General features: G+C 41.7%; 1 protein-coding gene across 2 annotated transcripts in view; it reads right to left on the reverse strand.

Annotated features, from left to right (window-relative positions):
• NOD1 (nucleotide binding oligomerization domain containing 1) overlaps positions 1–16,045 on the reverse strand; it is a 270,155-nt gene that overhangs the window by 74,948 nt on the left and 179,162 nt on the right. For both annotated transcript variants that reach the window (XM_069211945.1, XM_069211943.1), the window contains exons 4-5: positions 12,892–14,692; positions 3,734–3,817 (exon numbers count right to left, since the gene is read on the reverse strand). In XM_069211945.1, the coding sequence (XP_069068046.1) occupies positions 3,734–3,817; positions 12,892–14,692 (1,885 nt within the window). The remainder of the gene's footprint in view (positions 1–3,733; positions 3,818–12,891; positions 14,693–16,045) is intronic.

Genomic DNA, 16,045 nt, shown 5'->3' on the forward strand with positions numbered 1-16,045 from the left:
CGAGGACAGAGGGGGGACGAACGCGTCTACCCCAAGGTAAGCTTTTAAAATATTTTTCAGATTCTCACTTTCTTTAAATCACAATAATGGCTTCAGGTTAGCACAGCTCAGCCAACCAGAGGTCGAATTCCATAAGCCTTCTATTTATACTTAATAAAAAACACATTTCTGCACAGTGAAGTGCAAAGGTGCCTGACAAGAGGAAGGCGGAGTGGCTCTCCTGGAATTCAACATATGTTTATATTTGCGGTTTAACATCAGACATCACATGGTGGCAACAGATAAGGACGCACCATTGTTAATCCTTGCACAACTAACATTGTCATAGGGAATTCTCCAAAATCAAGTCTAAGCAGAGCTGTATATTTTCAATCTGTTAAGCAAACCTAATTAAATGAAACTGAGGAGAGTTGTTCTTTGATCGCACTGATGGAGGAAATATGGGACCCATGAACATCCTGAGTGCAGTGACCTTTGACACAAGAGCTATGTTTTCCATCCTCATTGTAACATTTCAAGCATTACCTTCCCCTCCCTTCCACATCTACAACCGCAACCACCTTCCCTTCCGCAAACAACCTCAGCAAATTTAACACACACCCTGTTTTATTTTAGGCATCATCTGGATGGCTAAGGTTTAGCTATTTGAAAAGTGCTTTGATTATTTTTTGTATTTCCCTCAGGGAAGTAATTTTAATTTGTTGAATTTGGGAAGTTTGAAGGGAGATCCATGGGCTTCTCCATTTGCACGAAATGCAGTGTTATTATTTTATCAAATTTGTTTTCTTCTTTTGTGAAATTTATTTTTAGCCTCACAATATTTTCTCCTTTAGTAAATACTTAATAAAGAGGCAGCTGTGTCGCGGATTCTGCTGTCACAGCGTAGTCATTCACGCCTCTATTCGCCCTGTGCCCCTGAGCACTGGCTACGAGACTCGATTTGTATTTCACTCCCTTGCAAGGCTTTGGTGCAATTTTGATGGATGATGAAAGCAATGTCTTGTGGTTAGTACAAGTTTAATGTAACTTAAGAATCTTGGCATGTACTCAAGTCGAGGAAAATCCAATTTCAATACATCACATGCCAAGACTGAGCAGTTCAAGGAGAAGGAAACGCGACTAATGTAAAAGGTTTGTTTGCTTCAAATGCGAGAAAAAACTGTCTGCCTCTCAAAGTGTCACCAAAGATAGAGCACTAACAAAAACATATGCCCGGTCAATCGCAGTCATTGAATTTATTCAAGGATTGAGCTGACCAGCTGCTATTTGTCTTCATTACTAGCGCCCAGACACCATTTTAGGGTAGACGAGAGACTTTCTTTTACTCATTCACTCACTGTTAATCTCCTACATCAGTGGTTCCCAACCTTTTCACTTCTGTGGACCCCCATTTTATCATTACTGGAACCCGGGGACCCCCACTGAATCATTATTGGAATCTGGGGACCCCCCAATGAGTCATTGGGGACCTAAACTGTTAATATTATTTAATTTTCTGAGCAGTCGCAGACCCCCTAAGAAGGACCACAGGTTGGGAACCACTGTCCTACATCAGTGTGGTCCTAGAAAACAGTTAACTGGTTCTCAGAAAGATACTTATTCTCACTGTGAAGCTTAACATTTGTCGGTTGCCGTTGCAGGATTCACTACATGGCGTTTTCTCCTGCAACATCACTCTGCAGACGACACATCCTGAAAGAGAAGAGGGGCCTGCACGCAACCTAGTTTTCTCATTTTGAATCCTCACCATCACTGAAGACCTGAGAACCAAGGATCTCCTGCTGCATTGAACAAGCCACCTACATGCCCTTGTAGCTCCTGTTGAGAAACAAAGGGTATAATACAAAGGACGCCTGACTGATGCAAGAGGCACACTCGTGGACATAGAAACAACCCAACCAAGCCCACAAAAGGTTCTTCAATGTATCCCCAAGATCTAAGTTCTTTCAGACTTTTAGGTTGTGAAGCAGAAACATATTGGAAACATATGAAAGCGCTACCAGATTACACTGATCACATATTCCCACAATTATATGATTATTCAAGCAAAGCTAAGTACTACTAAAGAGTATTGTGATGTCTCCTTAACCATTCTGAGCATACCATAACTGTCATACTGATTTTTGCCATTTCCAGCATCACAAATAGCAAACTTCTAGCCTTTGGGCAGGAAAGCATTGAAGTCCTCAATTTCCCCACTAATATCACCAAAATGTACACTGAAATTCAATGATTCCAGTGAAGACATACTTAACAATCCTTCTCTCACTACTTTTAACAATACCACAGAAGAACATAATGTTGATTTATCCACGGCCAGGGAGCCGATTCCTAGTGCCCATCATCCATGGCCAATAGAACTGGTTAAAGCTTCAATAATGATGCTTGAATCACAAATCTGCTTGATTCTCAATGAATCCATGACAAATTGAACAACCCTTGCCTCCATGAAATAGACACTGTAAGTACTGGTAATAGGAAAAGCCCGCCTTCAATATTCTAGATCGCAGCCTTCTTCCCACTTATCTTTCATTCCCAAAATTCTAGAAAAAGAAGTAATGATCCAACTACAACAGCATCTGCATGATAACCTCCTTGGTGAGTGTCCATTTTCAGTCCGAATTCTCCACAAGAACAAGACAGTGCAACTAAATGTTTTGCGAGATTGTGATTCACCACTAGCAGTGACAATTACACCTCTTAAATTAGAACATATGATATTTCCATTCAGTACAATGCATATGCTCCATTCAAATACCTGCAGTCCTCAGGTTATCTTCAATTACTCCAAAAACAAGAAGAACGACATTTGAAGTATCCAAGCACTTTGGGCAAGTTGCCAACCACTTTGGGCAAGTTTTTAATATTGCTACTTGAGCCACAATAGTGATTGAGTTGCATCCCAAAACTGCTTCTATGGCAAAACGATTCCACTTTCTCAAATAAAGCTACACGTAGCAAGGAAATAGGTGGTGGTCTACTATGGTCCACTCTCAATGTCCCCAGTGTTCCCCATTAATTAAATATAGTACTCCGAAGATGAAAACTGACAACTGTGAGCCTTATTGGAGGTGAATGCAAGGTGGAGGCCTGCAGTCCAAGTGAGTTTCCATCACTGAACTGATGTCTAAGTGCACTGAATTTCACAACAATGACTCATCACATGACTATTCATGAGGGCAACCGGATGTGAATCTGTGCATTCAGCCTTTTTTGCCCAGTACTATGCTCCCACTGGCCGAAGCAGAACAATTGTCACAGAAAAGCGCTATGACTACAAAGCGCTGAAGCTTATTGGTCAAACATCACCCCCTGACTTTCAGAATGTACTGGTGCACTTTGACAGATTTTGTATAGATCTTCCTAACCTGTAAATGAAACATGGGACTTATATGAATTTGAGTGATTGGCTTAACTGTGTCCATCAGATTTGAAATACTTGAAAAAAAAGTGCACAGTGAATTCCAGAAAACCGTCTGTAATGCATACTTAAATGAACCAAGCACTAATCACAAATAGCTCTATACAAATGTGTATTTTTAGATCATAAACATTTTTTTTTAAATTGCCTCATAAGCAATATTCAATGCCCAGATCTGTCAAATGTACACTGCCAAAGTCTTAACATTGCTTCTAGGATGAATGGTTGGCATGGAACATGACAGCATTAAATACAAAGCATCTAAAAAGCCTCCCCTTTTTTTAGAAAATGACATTATGAAAAGCAACATACCCGAGAAATGTCAAGATGTTGTACTTCGTCAGCTCTTCAGACAGCACTTTCACTCCGAGATCTGTGATCTGATTAACACTAAGCCTGTGACAGAAAGAGAAGAAAACCCTTCAGAAATACATGGTCCACATCGATCGATGCTCTGCAGGCGGGAACGTCAATGTGTAGCATACACCCGGGGCTTTCCGGGGAGCCGAGTCAGCAAATCATTCGGGAGTTAACGGAGGGAATAGGCTCAGATCAATCTTGGAACTATTCCCACAGGTCGCATGAGCTGATGTCCCTTCAACTGACTGGAGAGGGTAAGAATAGGTCTACATTGCTCGGCGGCTTGCTGAAAGATCAGAGAGCATTCATCAGAATACCAATGGCCAAAATGCAAGATGGCCACCAGCAGTGACAGCCCGCAGTTACCATCTGGCACCTGTCTGATGGTCTCTAAGAAATTATTGGTTTCCATTGCAGCTTTTCAAAGTCAGGTGGCAGAACACCCAATCCACGATTGGCTTTAGCTGCAAAATGCACTGGTAGTTTCTGTGGTGAGCAGATGATCTGTGTAAATCAGGCGTCTAAGGACTTATTCGCCTGCAGGTTGATTTCCAATTTTGGAAAAAAATATTTTTATGGAAATCAAAGAGATTTCAAGAAGTACTTCTGGGATACTACTACAGTCATTGTTTCCCTGGAATTGCTATGGAATTGTTTTGTGAATATTACATTCTCCCCCTCCTTAATAATTTATGTGATATTGAAATAAATCACACAATAATGTACTATAAAACACAGAAAAAAAATATTATTATACTATAATAATATATATTATTTTTTTCTCAGTGGGGACAATGTTTTTCATCATGGAGAAACCACTTACCTTAGTCCAGCATATAACTCTGGGGTGCTCCTGTTTAATTTACTATCCCTGATACTGATTTACTTCTACCCTTGTACATTTTTAGACATGTCCAGGGTAGGTGTGTGTGTGGCAAATGTTTGAATACAACCACAAACTTAAGATTTGTGAGAGTTTGTCTACACTGCAAAATAGACCACGATTTTGAATGGTTTACTCACATGCAAATTTGTGTGAGGAACTCACTTTACTAGTGTGAATGCAGGTTTTGTGAATACAAACTATGAGTTTACGCTCATAAACCAAGATATCTGAGAACTTAAGCCCAACATAAGAGTGCTAATGGCTTTGTGAATTGATTCTTTGATGTAAGTACGAGTACAGGATGCTAACCAAACGAATCTTTAAACCAGTGACAGAATTTTGCTCTCAATGTTCTCTATCTGAAATATTTAAATGTATCTATATTAAAAGATAGCATAACAATCATATAAATAATTAACTTCATATTACAACAGAAACCTACATTTTTGTAAACACTTGGATAATTGAGTAGTATTGCTTGCTTGACGGGTCATTATTGTGTGTTAATGGACTGCCATGAATAAGGAGCAAAATGTGCCTCCAAAGGTACATAACAGGAGACACTCACGTAGCACAAAATAACTACCATACTAGGATGGTAATCAATATAAGAGCATGAGTTGCTCTGCCTGTCTTGCAGCCTATACGTCTCTCTCCCCAACTCCTGTCTCTGCCCCGTTTTGTGGCCATGCCTCTTGAATCTCCATGCTCCTGTCTTGTTCTCTGCTTTGTCGCAACCATATGTTCTCAGCCGTGTCTATCTTGCTGATACGTTCTCCCCAGTCCCCGTCACACTTTTTGTACCTTCTTTGTTCCAGTATTTCAGCCTTTTTCACTCTGTGTCCCTAATCAGGTCCACATAGTCTACTCACACCAGTCTATATGGCTGACCTGGTCATCTACCACGCATTTCTATCAGCGTGGACTTGTTTCTGTCCTCGCCTGTTCATCCTCCAAATCTCACTGTCGCACGACCACCCCAATGTATTCTCCAGCCACTATCTCTTTCACCTTCCTGGCTGCCACCCAACACAGATGTCTACACTTAGTGCATAATAGTGCCTCAGGGGCTTCCAGTGGGGACAGACCATGGTAGCAACTGCTCACGTCATAAGACTTCCTACTGGCTGGGTAAACAAACATTCACTTTTATTTGCATTAGAAGCGAAGGCGGGTAAAGGACACATTTTTTTCCAATTTAGAAAGGATGGGAGGTTGTGTTGGCAGTGCCGGGACCTGTTACTGCGATCTGTAGCTTAAGGTGTCTTCACGAGGTGCTCAACTTAACGATATATCCCCTGACACTTGAGAACTTAAGGTATCATATGAACGGGTACACAAATTATGCAAATCAATTTTACTTTTGTGTATTTTAATCGAAACAAATGGCTTTAAAATGAGAGTACTAAATTTGACAAAAGAGGGAGACGTTCAGAGTGGAGTAAGACATGAATCAAACACAGCAAAAGGATGCTGACATGAGCATTACTTTCTACATAAAATGACTGGAGCGGTCAGCCTGGCGAGTGCGTGGTTTTGAAAAAAAGGAAATGTTTTTGTCATCTGCGCCCAAACATCTTTAAAAAAGACTCTAAAATACGTTGGAAAATGAATAAACCACAGAATAGATTAGTCGAATTGCTGTGTAATTTCCCTTGAGTTTTAACCCCAGGGGTGACATCTTCCTAAATGTGCTGCAATGATTGACTTGCAGTGGCTGTTGGCTTGTATTTACGTTGGGGTGTGTGGGGGGATACAATAATAATAATTATTAAAAAACAGCACTTACATCACAACGTCCTCCTCTCCTCTCATTGTCTTCCCTTCTCTGCTGGAAGCTCCAACGCGGGACCCAGAAAACTGCAAAACCCAATCCTGGTGCTGCTTTCAAGCTGGTAACCTGAATGAAAGAAGCATCACGATTGGAGGGAGCAGCCTCTCTCAGCGCTCACAAGAGCACTGGAGGTCTGTGTTTTCTCTAACCCAACAGTTTTAAGACAGCTGGGTTAGAGAAGTTTAAAGTGTGCATGTCAGGCGGGCCACCGCAAGACGGACGGCCAAAGGGACATGCGCACTTTAAGCATAGTGCAGAGCTCCCTGCTGCAGTCACTCAGCAGCAACTGTCCTGCCCGTCCTGACACTCGGTTCAGGATGGGGTGATGAAAAATATAATGGTAATAAATAAAATTTGTTACCATTTTTGTTTCAGTTCAGGGGGCATTTTTATTTTATTTTATTTTTTAGAGGCAGGCGACGCTCCTCTCCTCTCACAGAGGGGCTGCCCCGGTTGACTTGTTCAGAGACCCAGTGTTGTCCCCTCCCAGGTCAGGTGTGAAGAGTACATCTAGTCTGGGATTGTTCTCTGCATTCGGAGGCTTGTAGTCTTTGATTTATAACGAAAAAGGCAACACTACACCACATAGAGGAAAGAAATACAAGTGTGGATAATCTATCACGCAGGTTCTGGTATTACTGGCTAGGACAGTTTTTGAGAATAATTTTTCGTACTGGGAGAGCTCCAGAGTTCTTCTTTTTTGGGTTTGTTTGTCAAATAACTTACAAAATATTTCAACACCACCTGCTTTTACAGCATTACCAAACACGTTGCCTTTCAAAAAAAATCGACAACTATTTTGGACTTCATGAGTCGCCAGTGGTGGATGTGATAATTACTGCACCTTGTAAAATCCGATATCAACGGAATCAAAATTTAAGCGGTGGCATAATTAACTCCAACTACAAGCTCTGCTCTTTAACATTGGGTACTCAATAGCTCTCACTGTCCCATTCGTGCTATCACCACCATCATTTTTACTTGAACTATGCTTTGCACTGGCCACCCATGCCCTCTGGCCACAACGTACACAGTTAAAGTCGACTTAGGATTAGTCTAACTCCTAGAAAATACCCGTTGGAGTGCTATGGTATATATTTAAATCCATCTGCATGCATAATGATAACCTCAACTTATCTACTTCCCCAAAAACCATGCCTTTCCCGCACCAATGACATATAGGGTAACCTTACAGCTCATCACTTTGCATCTTACTTTTCACACAAGATCTTATAGTAAGAAGCAGCTGGCTTATGGTCATCCACCACCCATCACTCCCAACTCCTCCTTCTACCACCCATAATGCTTATATTCACCTCACCACTGACCTCTTCCTTGGAAATGATCTCAGGGGTGTGGAATTTATTAAAATATCTACTTGTCCACGGGAAAGGTTGCTTCTCAAATCTACTTGTCCTGTAAAAAGATCTACTTGTCCCTTTGGTGCCATGTAGTGTGGCGCCAAATTATAGCAGCAATCTCATTATGTAAGAGCTCTGATAATAGCCTCTCTGATTATGCCAGGGCTACTACCATAGTAGGGCTTGAATACTAGCAGTTTCAATCCCTACTGTAGCAATTTCCTTATTTTTCCACCTTTCTGCAGATCTGCATACTGGGGCTGGAGGAAGCAGTAAGCAATAGTTCCAGGGCTGGAATGCCTTTGAGTCTGCAAACCTACTAACCTGCATGTTTTAAAGATTTTCACCAGCTTCTCTCTAATATTTTCCCATAATAAGAAAGGTTGGACATTTACTCCTGACAATGGCAGAATTAGAACTTCTTCCATGGTTGGGAAGAAAGTGGCTGGAGGGAAAATGAACTTGCAAATGCTCAATAGATTTTCACATGAGCAAATCTACACATGCGTATTTACCCATGCTAAAATACAGTTCACAAATATTTTATAGGGGTACGACATATACTATGGGTGCACTTTTGTGACTTTCTTTAAGAATTTGGGGCCACATGTAGGTAGGTTCAGATTTGTGACCCGCAAATTGCGAGTCGCAAATCCGAATGTAGGATGGTGTCCCTGACACCATCTGTGATTCGCAAGGGCTTCGCAAATGCTCACCTCATGAATAATCATGAGGTGGGTCGCAATTTGCGACCCCCTTGCGAATGGCGGCCTCACAGGGATGGTGGCCTGCTGGAGACAGCAGACCACCATGTCTGTGACTGCTTTTCACTAAAGCAGTTTTTCTTTTGTAATGCAGCCCGTTTTCCTTAAAGGAAAACGAGATGCATTACAAAAACGAAAAATGAAACGTTTTTGTTTCATTTTTTCAGAGCAGGCAGTGGTCCGCAGGACCACTGCCTGCTCTGTAAAAATTTTTACAGTGACATTCACAATGGGGAAGGGGTCCCAGAGGGACCCCTTCCCTTTTGTGAAAGTGTTAGCACCCATTTGAAATGGGTGCAAACTGAGATTGGTTTGCGCCCGCATTCGCAAAACAATCCTACATTGCACTGCGAGTCGCAATTAGGAAGGGAACACCCCTTCTTAATTGCGAGTCACAAACCCGTTTTGCGATTCGGTAACCAGGTTACCGAATCGCAAAACTGGGTTTGTGCATCGCAATGTGCTTTTTGCACGTTTTTAACAGCGAAAGTCGCTGTTTGCGACATGCCAAAAGCCACCTACATGTGGGTCTTGGTCCCTAATTAGGTCTGGTGTTAACAAAGACATTTTGTTTTTATTAAACTTCTATTTCTCTCTCTTTCAGCTGGCTTTACTGTGAGTGATCGCATTCTTCTCTTCCACAAGGAGCTATTGGCACACAAAGTAGTTTTGTTCAGTGTCAGGAACTACAGTGGCAATCAGTGACGTAATGAAACTGGAGGGTGCCCCTTTGCAAAGAACATGGAGGAGCCCCCTCTCCAGACTCACTCAGGGCAGGTGCTGTGCTGAAGGGGCCCCCTGGAGGGCGGCTGCGGGGCCTTTGTTATGCCACTGGTGGCAACATGTGCTTTTAGAGTTCAAAAACGTTTTGGGTTTTTTTGCCAGTGTTTGTTACAATGTTGAGGACCTGGTAGCTCCCACAACAATAAAGTGTTACAAAAGCCATGTCAAAACAAGACACGCATTGATGAAACTAAAAGACTTATAAAAATATGTCAGATCAGTTGGCTTTGTCAGTGTTTGTTTATTTTCATGCTTCCCATAATCGTGTTGAAAATGGTTACACTGATTTTCCATTAGAAATATTTTTGGGAAATACTAGCATGCATCAAAACATTTTACTAAATGACACTTCATTTGCATATAATCAGAGAGCATTCTGGGAGCATTATACTTAGCCTCATAGCCTAAACTTTTCAAACATGTGTATACACGTTTTTTTTTTTTGTACTTGAACCAACGTCAGTAGTGAAGTGTGACATTAAAACATTTATTTACAGCACTCACCCTAATAATGAAGGTTTTCAAATAATGAACCATAAATACAAGTTCGAACAGCATTATCTTTTGGAAACACATTACCTCAACTGCAGAGAGTTCCACTCTCTGTAAACAGGCAGCCAAAGGGTTTGTGCTGCAGAGGGTTGGGTCTACTTGTCCCAAGGACAAAGTAAACATAAAATCTTGTTGCCCTTGACCCCAAACAAGATGTCCCGGGCGTCGGGCGATAGGAATTCCACATCCCTGGATCTATATAACCTACACTGCAAGCTTCTAGTGTACTCCCTAAACCACCAGCCCTATTATCAGCTGTCATGCCCTGCCTCACTTCCTTATTAAACCACTATTTGTTTTCAGAATGCTTTAAATCTTCTGTTGTCCTGCATTTCCTAAGAAAGTTGACAGCTGATACCTCTTCATCCAACAACCGGTTCATACCCCAACTTCCTTCACATCTATGAACCTTGAACATCTGTCATTCAGTTGGGTAGCTCAACAACTCACATCCTTCAGCTTAATAAATCCATTACAGTCTGTCTTCCACAAATTCGATTGCACTGAAACACCCCAAGTCCTGCTCAGTTCTGCTTACCACAACCAGTTTGCAACATCCTTATTCTCCTTGACCTTTTTAATGTATCAGCCACTCTCTATGCTCCTTTTCCCCTTCACATTCCTTACAATCCTGCAAGCCAAAGCCCATGACTACCTATCAGCCACTGAGCACAGGATGGCTATACATTCAGCAATGGTGGACACCTCCAAGACAGAGATGCTTTGTTTCCCAGTCTCACTAGCACCACCTCCCCATCTCCTCCCCCAGGTGCCTTAATGCCTTCTGTTCCAACCAGCAACCTAGGGGTTCAGTGCAGCTTGGCTAAGTGGCTGGAATCCTGCATCACCCTACTACCGCTGGACCTATTTTTGAATTTCTAAAAATCAGAAATATTTGCCAACAGCTCCCCTTCCAAATGCCTAGGTCTCTGACCAATACCACAGTCGTGAAAAACCTGGAGTCTTGCAACTACATAGTGGGTCTTCCTCTCTACACATTATCCCCTATGAGTATAACCTACCTAATTTAAATGACAACAAGCAGATTGGTTGCCTGCCAAAAACAGGATACAGTTTGAGATATTCATCCTAGTATTGGAAACCGTATATGACCCTGGCTCTCCATGCTCTTCCAGCTCATCCCTATCACATGCTCTCTTGTTTGTCAATAATCCTCTGCTTATTGTTCACCGGCCCCCATGAACCTCTCAGTGTTCAGGCTATCTGGCTCCCCGGGTACTCTTTTCTGAATGTCTAACGTACAGCTACCATCAACCTCAATGAGCTCAAAACTAATGTCCATTCCAGCCGATCATCCTGGAAAGACAAGACCTACAGAATCCCGACCATATTTCCTTGTTCACTCCAGAGCACATATGTACATCTCTGAATAATGTATGTTTTCTAGAGTCTGCAACCATATCTCACTCATCAGGCTCATGTATCTCTACCCAAATCCCAATAGATTCACAATACAGTTTTGTGCAGCTTCCTCAGATCACAATGTTATCTTGAAATAAGACTTGCCTAGTACTGCACTTTGGTAAGAATGGCTACTACATGTATTAATAAATACAAATAGAATCAGGTCATGTAAAATGCTATTCCTAATTGACCTGGCATAAATCTGCCATGTTGTATATTTCTGCCTGCATGTAGAATTATATGTGAAGGTTTTTTTCTTGAGTTATGTGCAGTTCCAGCTATTACCAGTCTTCAAAATATCTCCTTTTATCGTCATATGACTAATATGTATTGTTATCATTTCCATGTCAATGCGCTCCTCTCCATTTTCTATAAACCAGATACATAGAACGTGGCCCTCCCCAGGAGATGGAAAAAGTGATGTGTTTTTCTTCTCTAGAGGCCCACACCTTTTTTAAAAGTGCACAATAGCCACAAGGCACATCTCTGGAGCACAATGGTGTTGCCAAGGGCAGCATCACCTCACCTAAGATACTGTAGCAAGCGGCTGAGATATCAATATTGTTCCATGTGGGAAATGGAAGCTGCCAAAAATATGTCAGATGGAACTCTGCAAAGTCGATGGATTTAAGGACAAATTTTGAACAAACCTCAATTTGTCAGCAACTTAAATGGCAGGTACTTTGTCTTCAACCAGGTATAACATCCAAATTAAAAACAAAGCCTGCAGCCCAGCCATTCTTCTTGCAAGAAAATGTATCGAGCTGCAGCTGGGAGTGCCTGTGCAGTGTAAAATGCATATGCCTGGAAAGAGGCTTGTGCTTACAGATTTCAAGCTGTTCAGAGGACCACAACTTGCTGTACTGCACACAAGGTGAAGGCTAGAGTAGGGGTAGATCCTCTGAGGATATCATACAATGGATTGAGAGGGGGAAGTTCAGGGGCCAAGTTCCTTTAAGGTCTGGCTTGACAGTGCAGCGGTGAGCTCGACATATTGTTGCCAATTCTTTAGAACATACACACAGTGGGCGTTGGCTCCAACCAGAGGAGTATTTAACTCTCAGCTCATGCTATTGGCTATTTAGTGCATCATTCTGCCTCCTACAGGGGACTTTTTAAACCTCAAATGTACACTAGATCATCACACTTTAATATTTTTATCTCACTGTACAAAAGAATATCTTTGTTGTTTTTTGCCTACTGCAATAGGCTTATTTAATATTTTAGTTAGTACTTAAATTGCAAGTCACACCTAATGGCTTTGCCAACACCTGTTTTAAAAGGAAATTGCTGGTTGAAATATAAGTTACACAAACTGATTAAAATTTCAGGTTTACCTATTCAACCCCCACTCTTTGCTTCTCCAGCATTTTCACCTTTATTGGCTAAAAAGGGTGCATAAGAGAGGAGGTGGGCCGTTCCTCCCTCTACGCACTAGTATGAAATGCCACCACCCGCATCGATCAACCCAGCCTACATTTAAATAAAGATATGCCATGCTGTACCTGACCACTGTGAGCTTGCTGAAACATGGTATGAGCTGCTTCACTCCATAGTCGTTAATGTTGTTGTTGTCCAGTTCCAGGGCAAGGCGCTTCCGTAAATGGCAGATCACAAAGGAAAGGGCGCTGCAATCCGCAGAATGCGCATTGCAGAATGTTAGCTTGATGTAATTTGCACATATGCCCCTGGCCACAAGTTTCCCTACTTTCTGGCTCTGCGTTTCTGAAATACACCTTAGCATCCAGATGAAATTGGGCATGGCTTGCACCCGGTTGAACTCGCCTTCTTTTGTTCTTGGGAGAATCTTTAAATGCAGCTTCACTCCTCTAAAGAGATATTGCCTGAGCACCTTCCTTTTCTTCTTAATGGTGATGGTTGAAACCAAATGTCTTAAGAAGCTTTCCTTTGGTTTGGAAAGAAGACCGCACAAGAAAAGGTTTACGAATTGCAAGTGCTCATTGTTTCGGAAAGGATCCTCTTTTTTGGTGTTTCTGTCCCGAAAACAAGGTATGGGATAGAGGCTAGACTGGCGGGTCCCTGGGATGGAGCACTGGTTGAAGAATTTCAGCATCTCAAAAGTGGACGCATTCTCATCCAACACCAGGAAAAAGGCAGCTAAAAAGGACTGCAGGGTGAGGTGAAAGAATTCATATGTGGACTCATCTGCACACCCAGTGTACTCATCCACCGTTCTGAGGAACCCCAACTGTAAGTCTTGGTCAGACAGAAAGAATGACACTTCATCTTGCCCAAACACGAAGTGTGATTTCTCTATTCCGTTGTGAGCCAGTCTACTCAAGGCAAACAAAACATCCTTGCAGGCTCCGAATGTTTCCGCTTGGCTCTTTGTTCTCCTCCTCAAAGGGCTGGTCTTCATTGATCTGTTTATGTAGACTTCGACTATGAGTAAAAAGATGTCTGTTAGGGTTATGGCACATTTAGGCAACTGGTAGCTGTCATACATAGAATGGAAATGTTTATATGACTTAAATATAATCCAGCAAAACAGAGGCACAGAGCATAGACTGCAAAGATTGGGGTTTGCTCCCAAATGGTTCAACACTAGCTGCTCAAATATTTCGTCTTTGAAGAACTTTTTGGTGTACTTCTGCAGGTTTTCACTAGTAAACCCTCGAAGCATCACTCTCTTCCTGACAATATTTTTTTGGACCTGCGTCCCAGTCCTGGCTGTTAATACCTTTCTCGATCTCTCAAGCAGCTTCCCACTAAGAAGATGCATGAGCAGCACAACGGGGTGTGTAGAGTCAAAAGGAGACGAGATCTCAGGGATTCTGGTAACATCAAAGTCAGAATGGATCTCATCAAAGCCATCAAACGTGAAGATGGCAGTATGGGGGAAACGCAGGATGTATCGGAAGACATCTTCCTGGTCGCCATCTGGAAAACAGTTGTATTTGAAAAGCAGATCTTTCAAAGACATTGTTTCTTTCTTCTTGAAACAGCTAAATGTTCTGCATTTGAATCGAAAGAAAAATTTGGCATCAGTGAAGAGTTCTTTCCTGGCCCAGAGATTTTGGATCTTTTGCAGCAACACAGTCTTTCCAACCCCAGCGTCACCAAAGATGAATACAGTTTCTCCTTCGGCATTGATCACCCCGTTGTCATCGAAAAGGTCGCCCAAGCACTTCACAACTCCCATGTTTTCATTGGCATCACTGACCAGTTCCATCAAGCTGTCGATGTAAGTTTCCTGAAGCAACATCTCTTCCTTCTCGCTGTAGGATGTGATGTACTTGGAGTCCCGGCACAGTTCATGACGGATTTTTTCACTGTACTGGCTCACTACAGATTAAAGAAAGAGACATTACTAGGCTGTTGACAAGATAGTGACAAAAGATCAAGTTCAACAGGAACTAGGTTTATGAAGCGTAGACAAATTTGAGTATTTTAAAAACAGACAACATTTTTGTTTAATGGGGATCCATTTGAAAATATAAAAACTCTTTACGTCCCCCTCTTTACTAAGAAATCTTAAACACACAACACACAGGTTTTCAATATGTTTATCACCATTTGACCCTATATTTCAGGTGTTGGATGAGTGCCTCGGAATACCTTGTAACTTCCACCTGCACACTGGTGTAGGTCACATCTGATTGACTCAAAAAGCAAATAAAAATTGTGGTTAAGAGTTTCTTTACAAGCTTATGGATCACAAGCCTATGGATCCTAATTAATGTGATAACTCTACTGATGCTTAGATCCATACGGAAAAACAACAAAATGGCACGATAAAACAAAATGACAGTATGTCCTGCCTTTTTAGTGTGTTTCACACAGAACATAGGCTAATTTATCAGCACAAATACAAACAAAAAAACAAGTATTCTGCTGGGGAGTGGTAGGTTTCAAGAATTCTTTATTGGAAGGAAAGTTAGCACTCTATTAACACAAAATACAATATAAAGAACGCAGGGAGTGGAAGTGTCAAACACCAAACAAAAAGGATGCTGTGGAGAAGGATGGTTAAGAGAAATGGAGGAGGTTAGAAACCCAGGATATGACAGTGAAAGGGATGTCTGACTTTGGTCCAAATTAGGTATGGGGGAAATTAGGGGAAAAACATTAATATTTTGTTGTGATATGTATGTAGCCTGCTATCCAGATGCAACCATTTTCACAGCTATTGTTTGATGATGATTCGTAGATAGAGTTTCTGACCCTTATGCACTCTATTGAACTGAAAATAATGACTTCTACTTCTCAGGTGTAAAATATCTGGAACATTTTCAAATTGCATCACTGACCAGAGTTGTAGCAACTAAGTACATGTTCCTACACTAAGAATGACCTATAGACTGTGAAAGGGAGAATTTATTTGAAACCTGCTTTAGTCCAGCTCTGAAGATGTACTGAAGATCTAGAGCAATGCAATGCATGGTGTGAGGAGCTGAGGACCCTTCATTAGGTATTTGTAGAAGAAAAAGTTTGTTTATGTCTGCAAAGGTTGTGAATAATGGCACAGCACCAGCACTGCCCGGCAATTGCCTCCCATAGTTTTTAGGAACCGGAATAATAATTCACACTTTTTGGCCACTTGGCAGAAATGCTGGAGGGAGTCTAAAAATCACCCCAAAAAGACAAGAGTAGAAAACATAGACATAGCGTGGGAAGACGAATGCTTCTATATTAGGA

This window comes from Pleurodeles waltl, chromosome 10 (genome assembly GCF_031143425.1).
Source record: "Pleurodeles waltl isolate 20211129_DDA chromosome 10, aPleWal1.hap1.20221129, whole genome shotgun sequence".
In the NCBI taxonomy this organism is placed as follows: Eukaryota; Metazoa; Chordata; class Amphibia; order Caudata; family Salamandridae; genus Pleurodeles; species Pleurodeles waltl.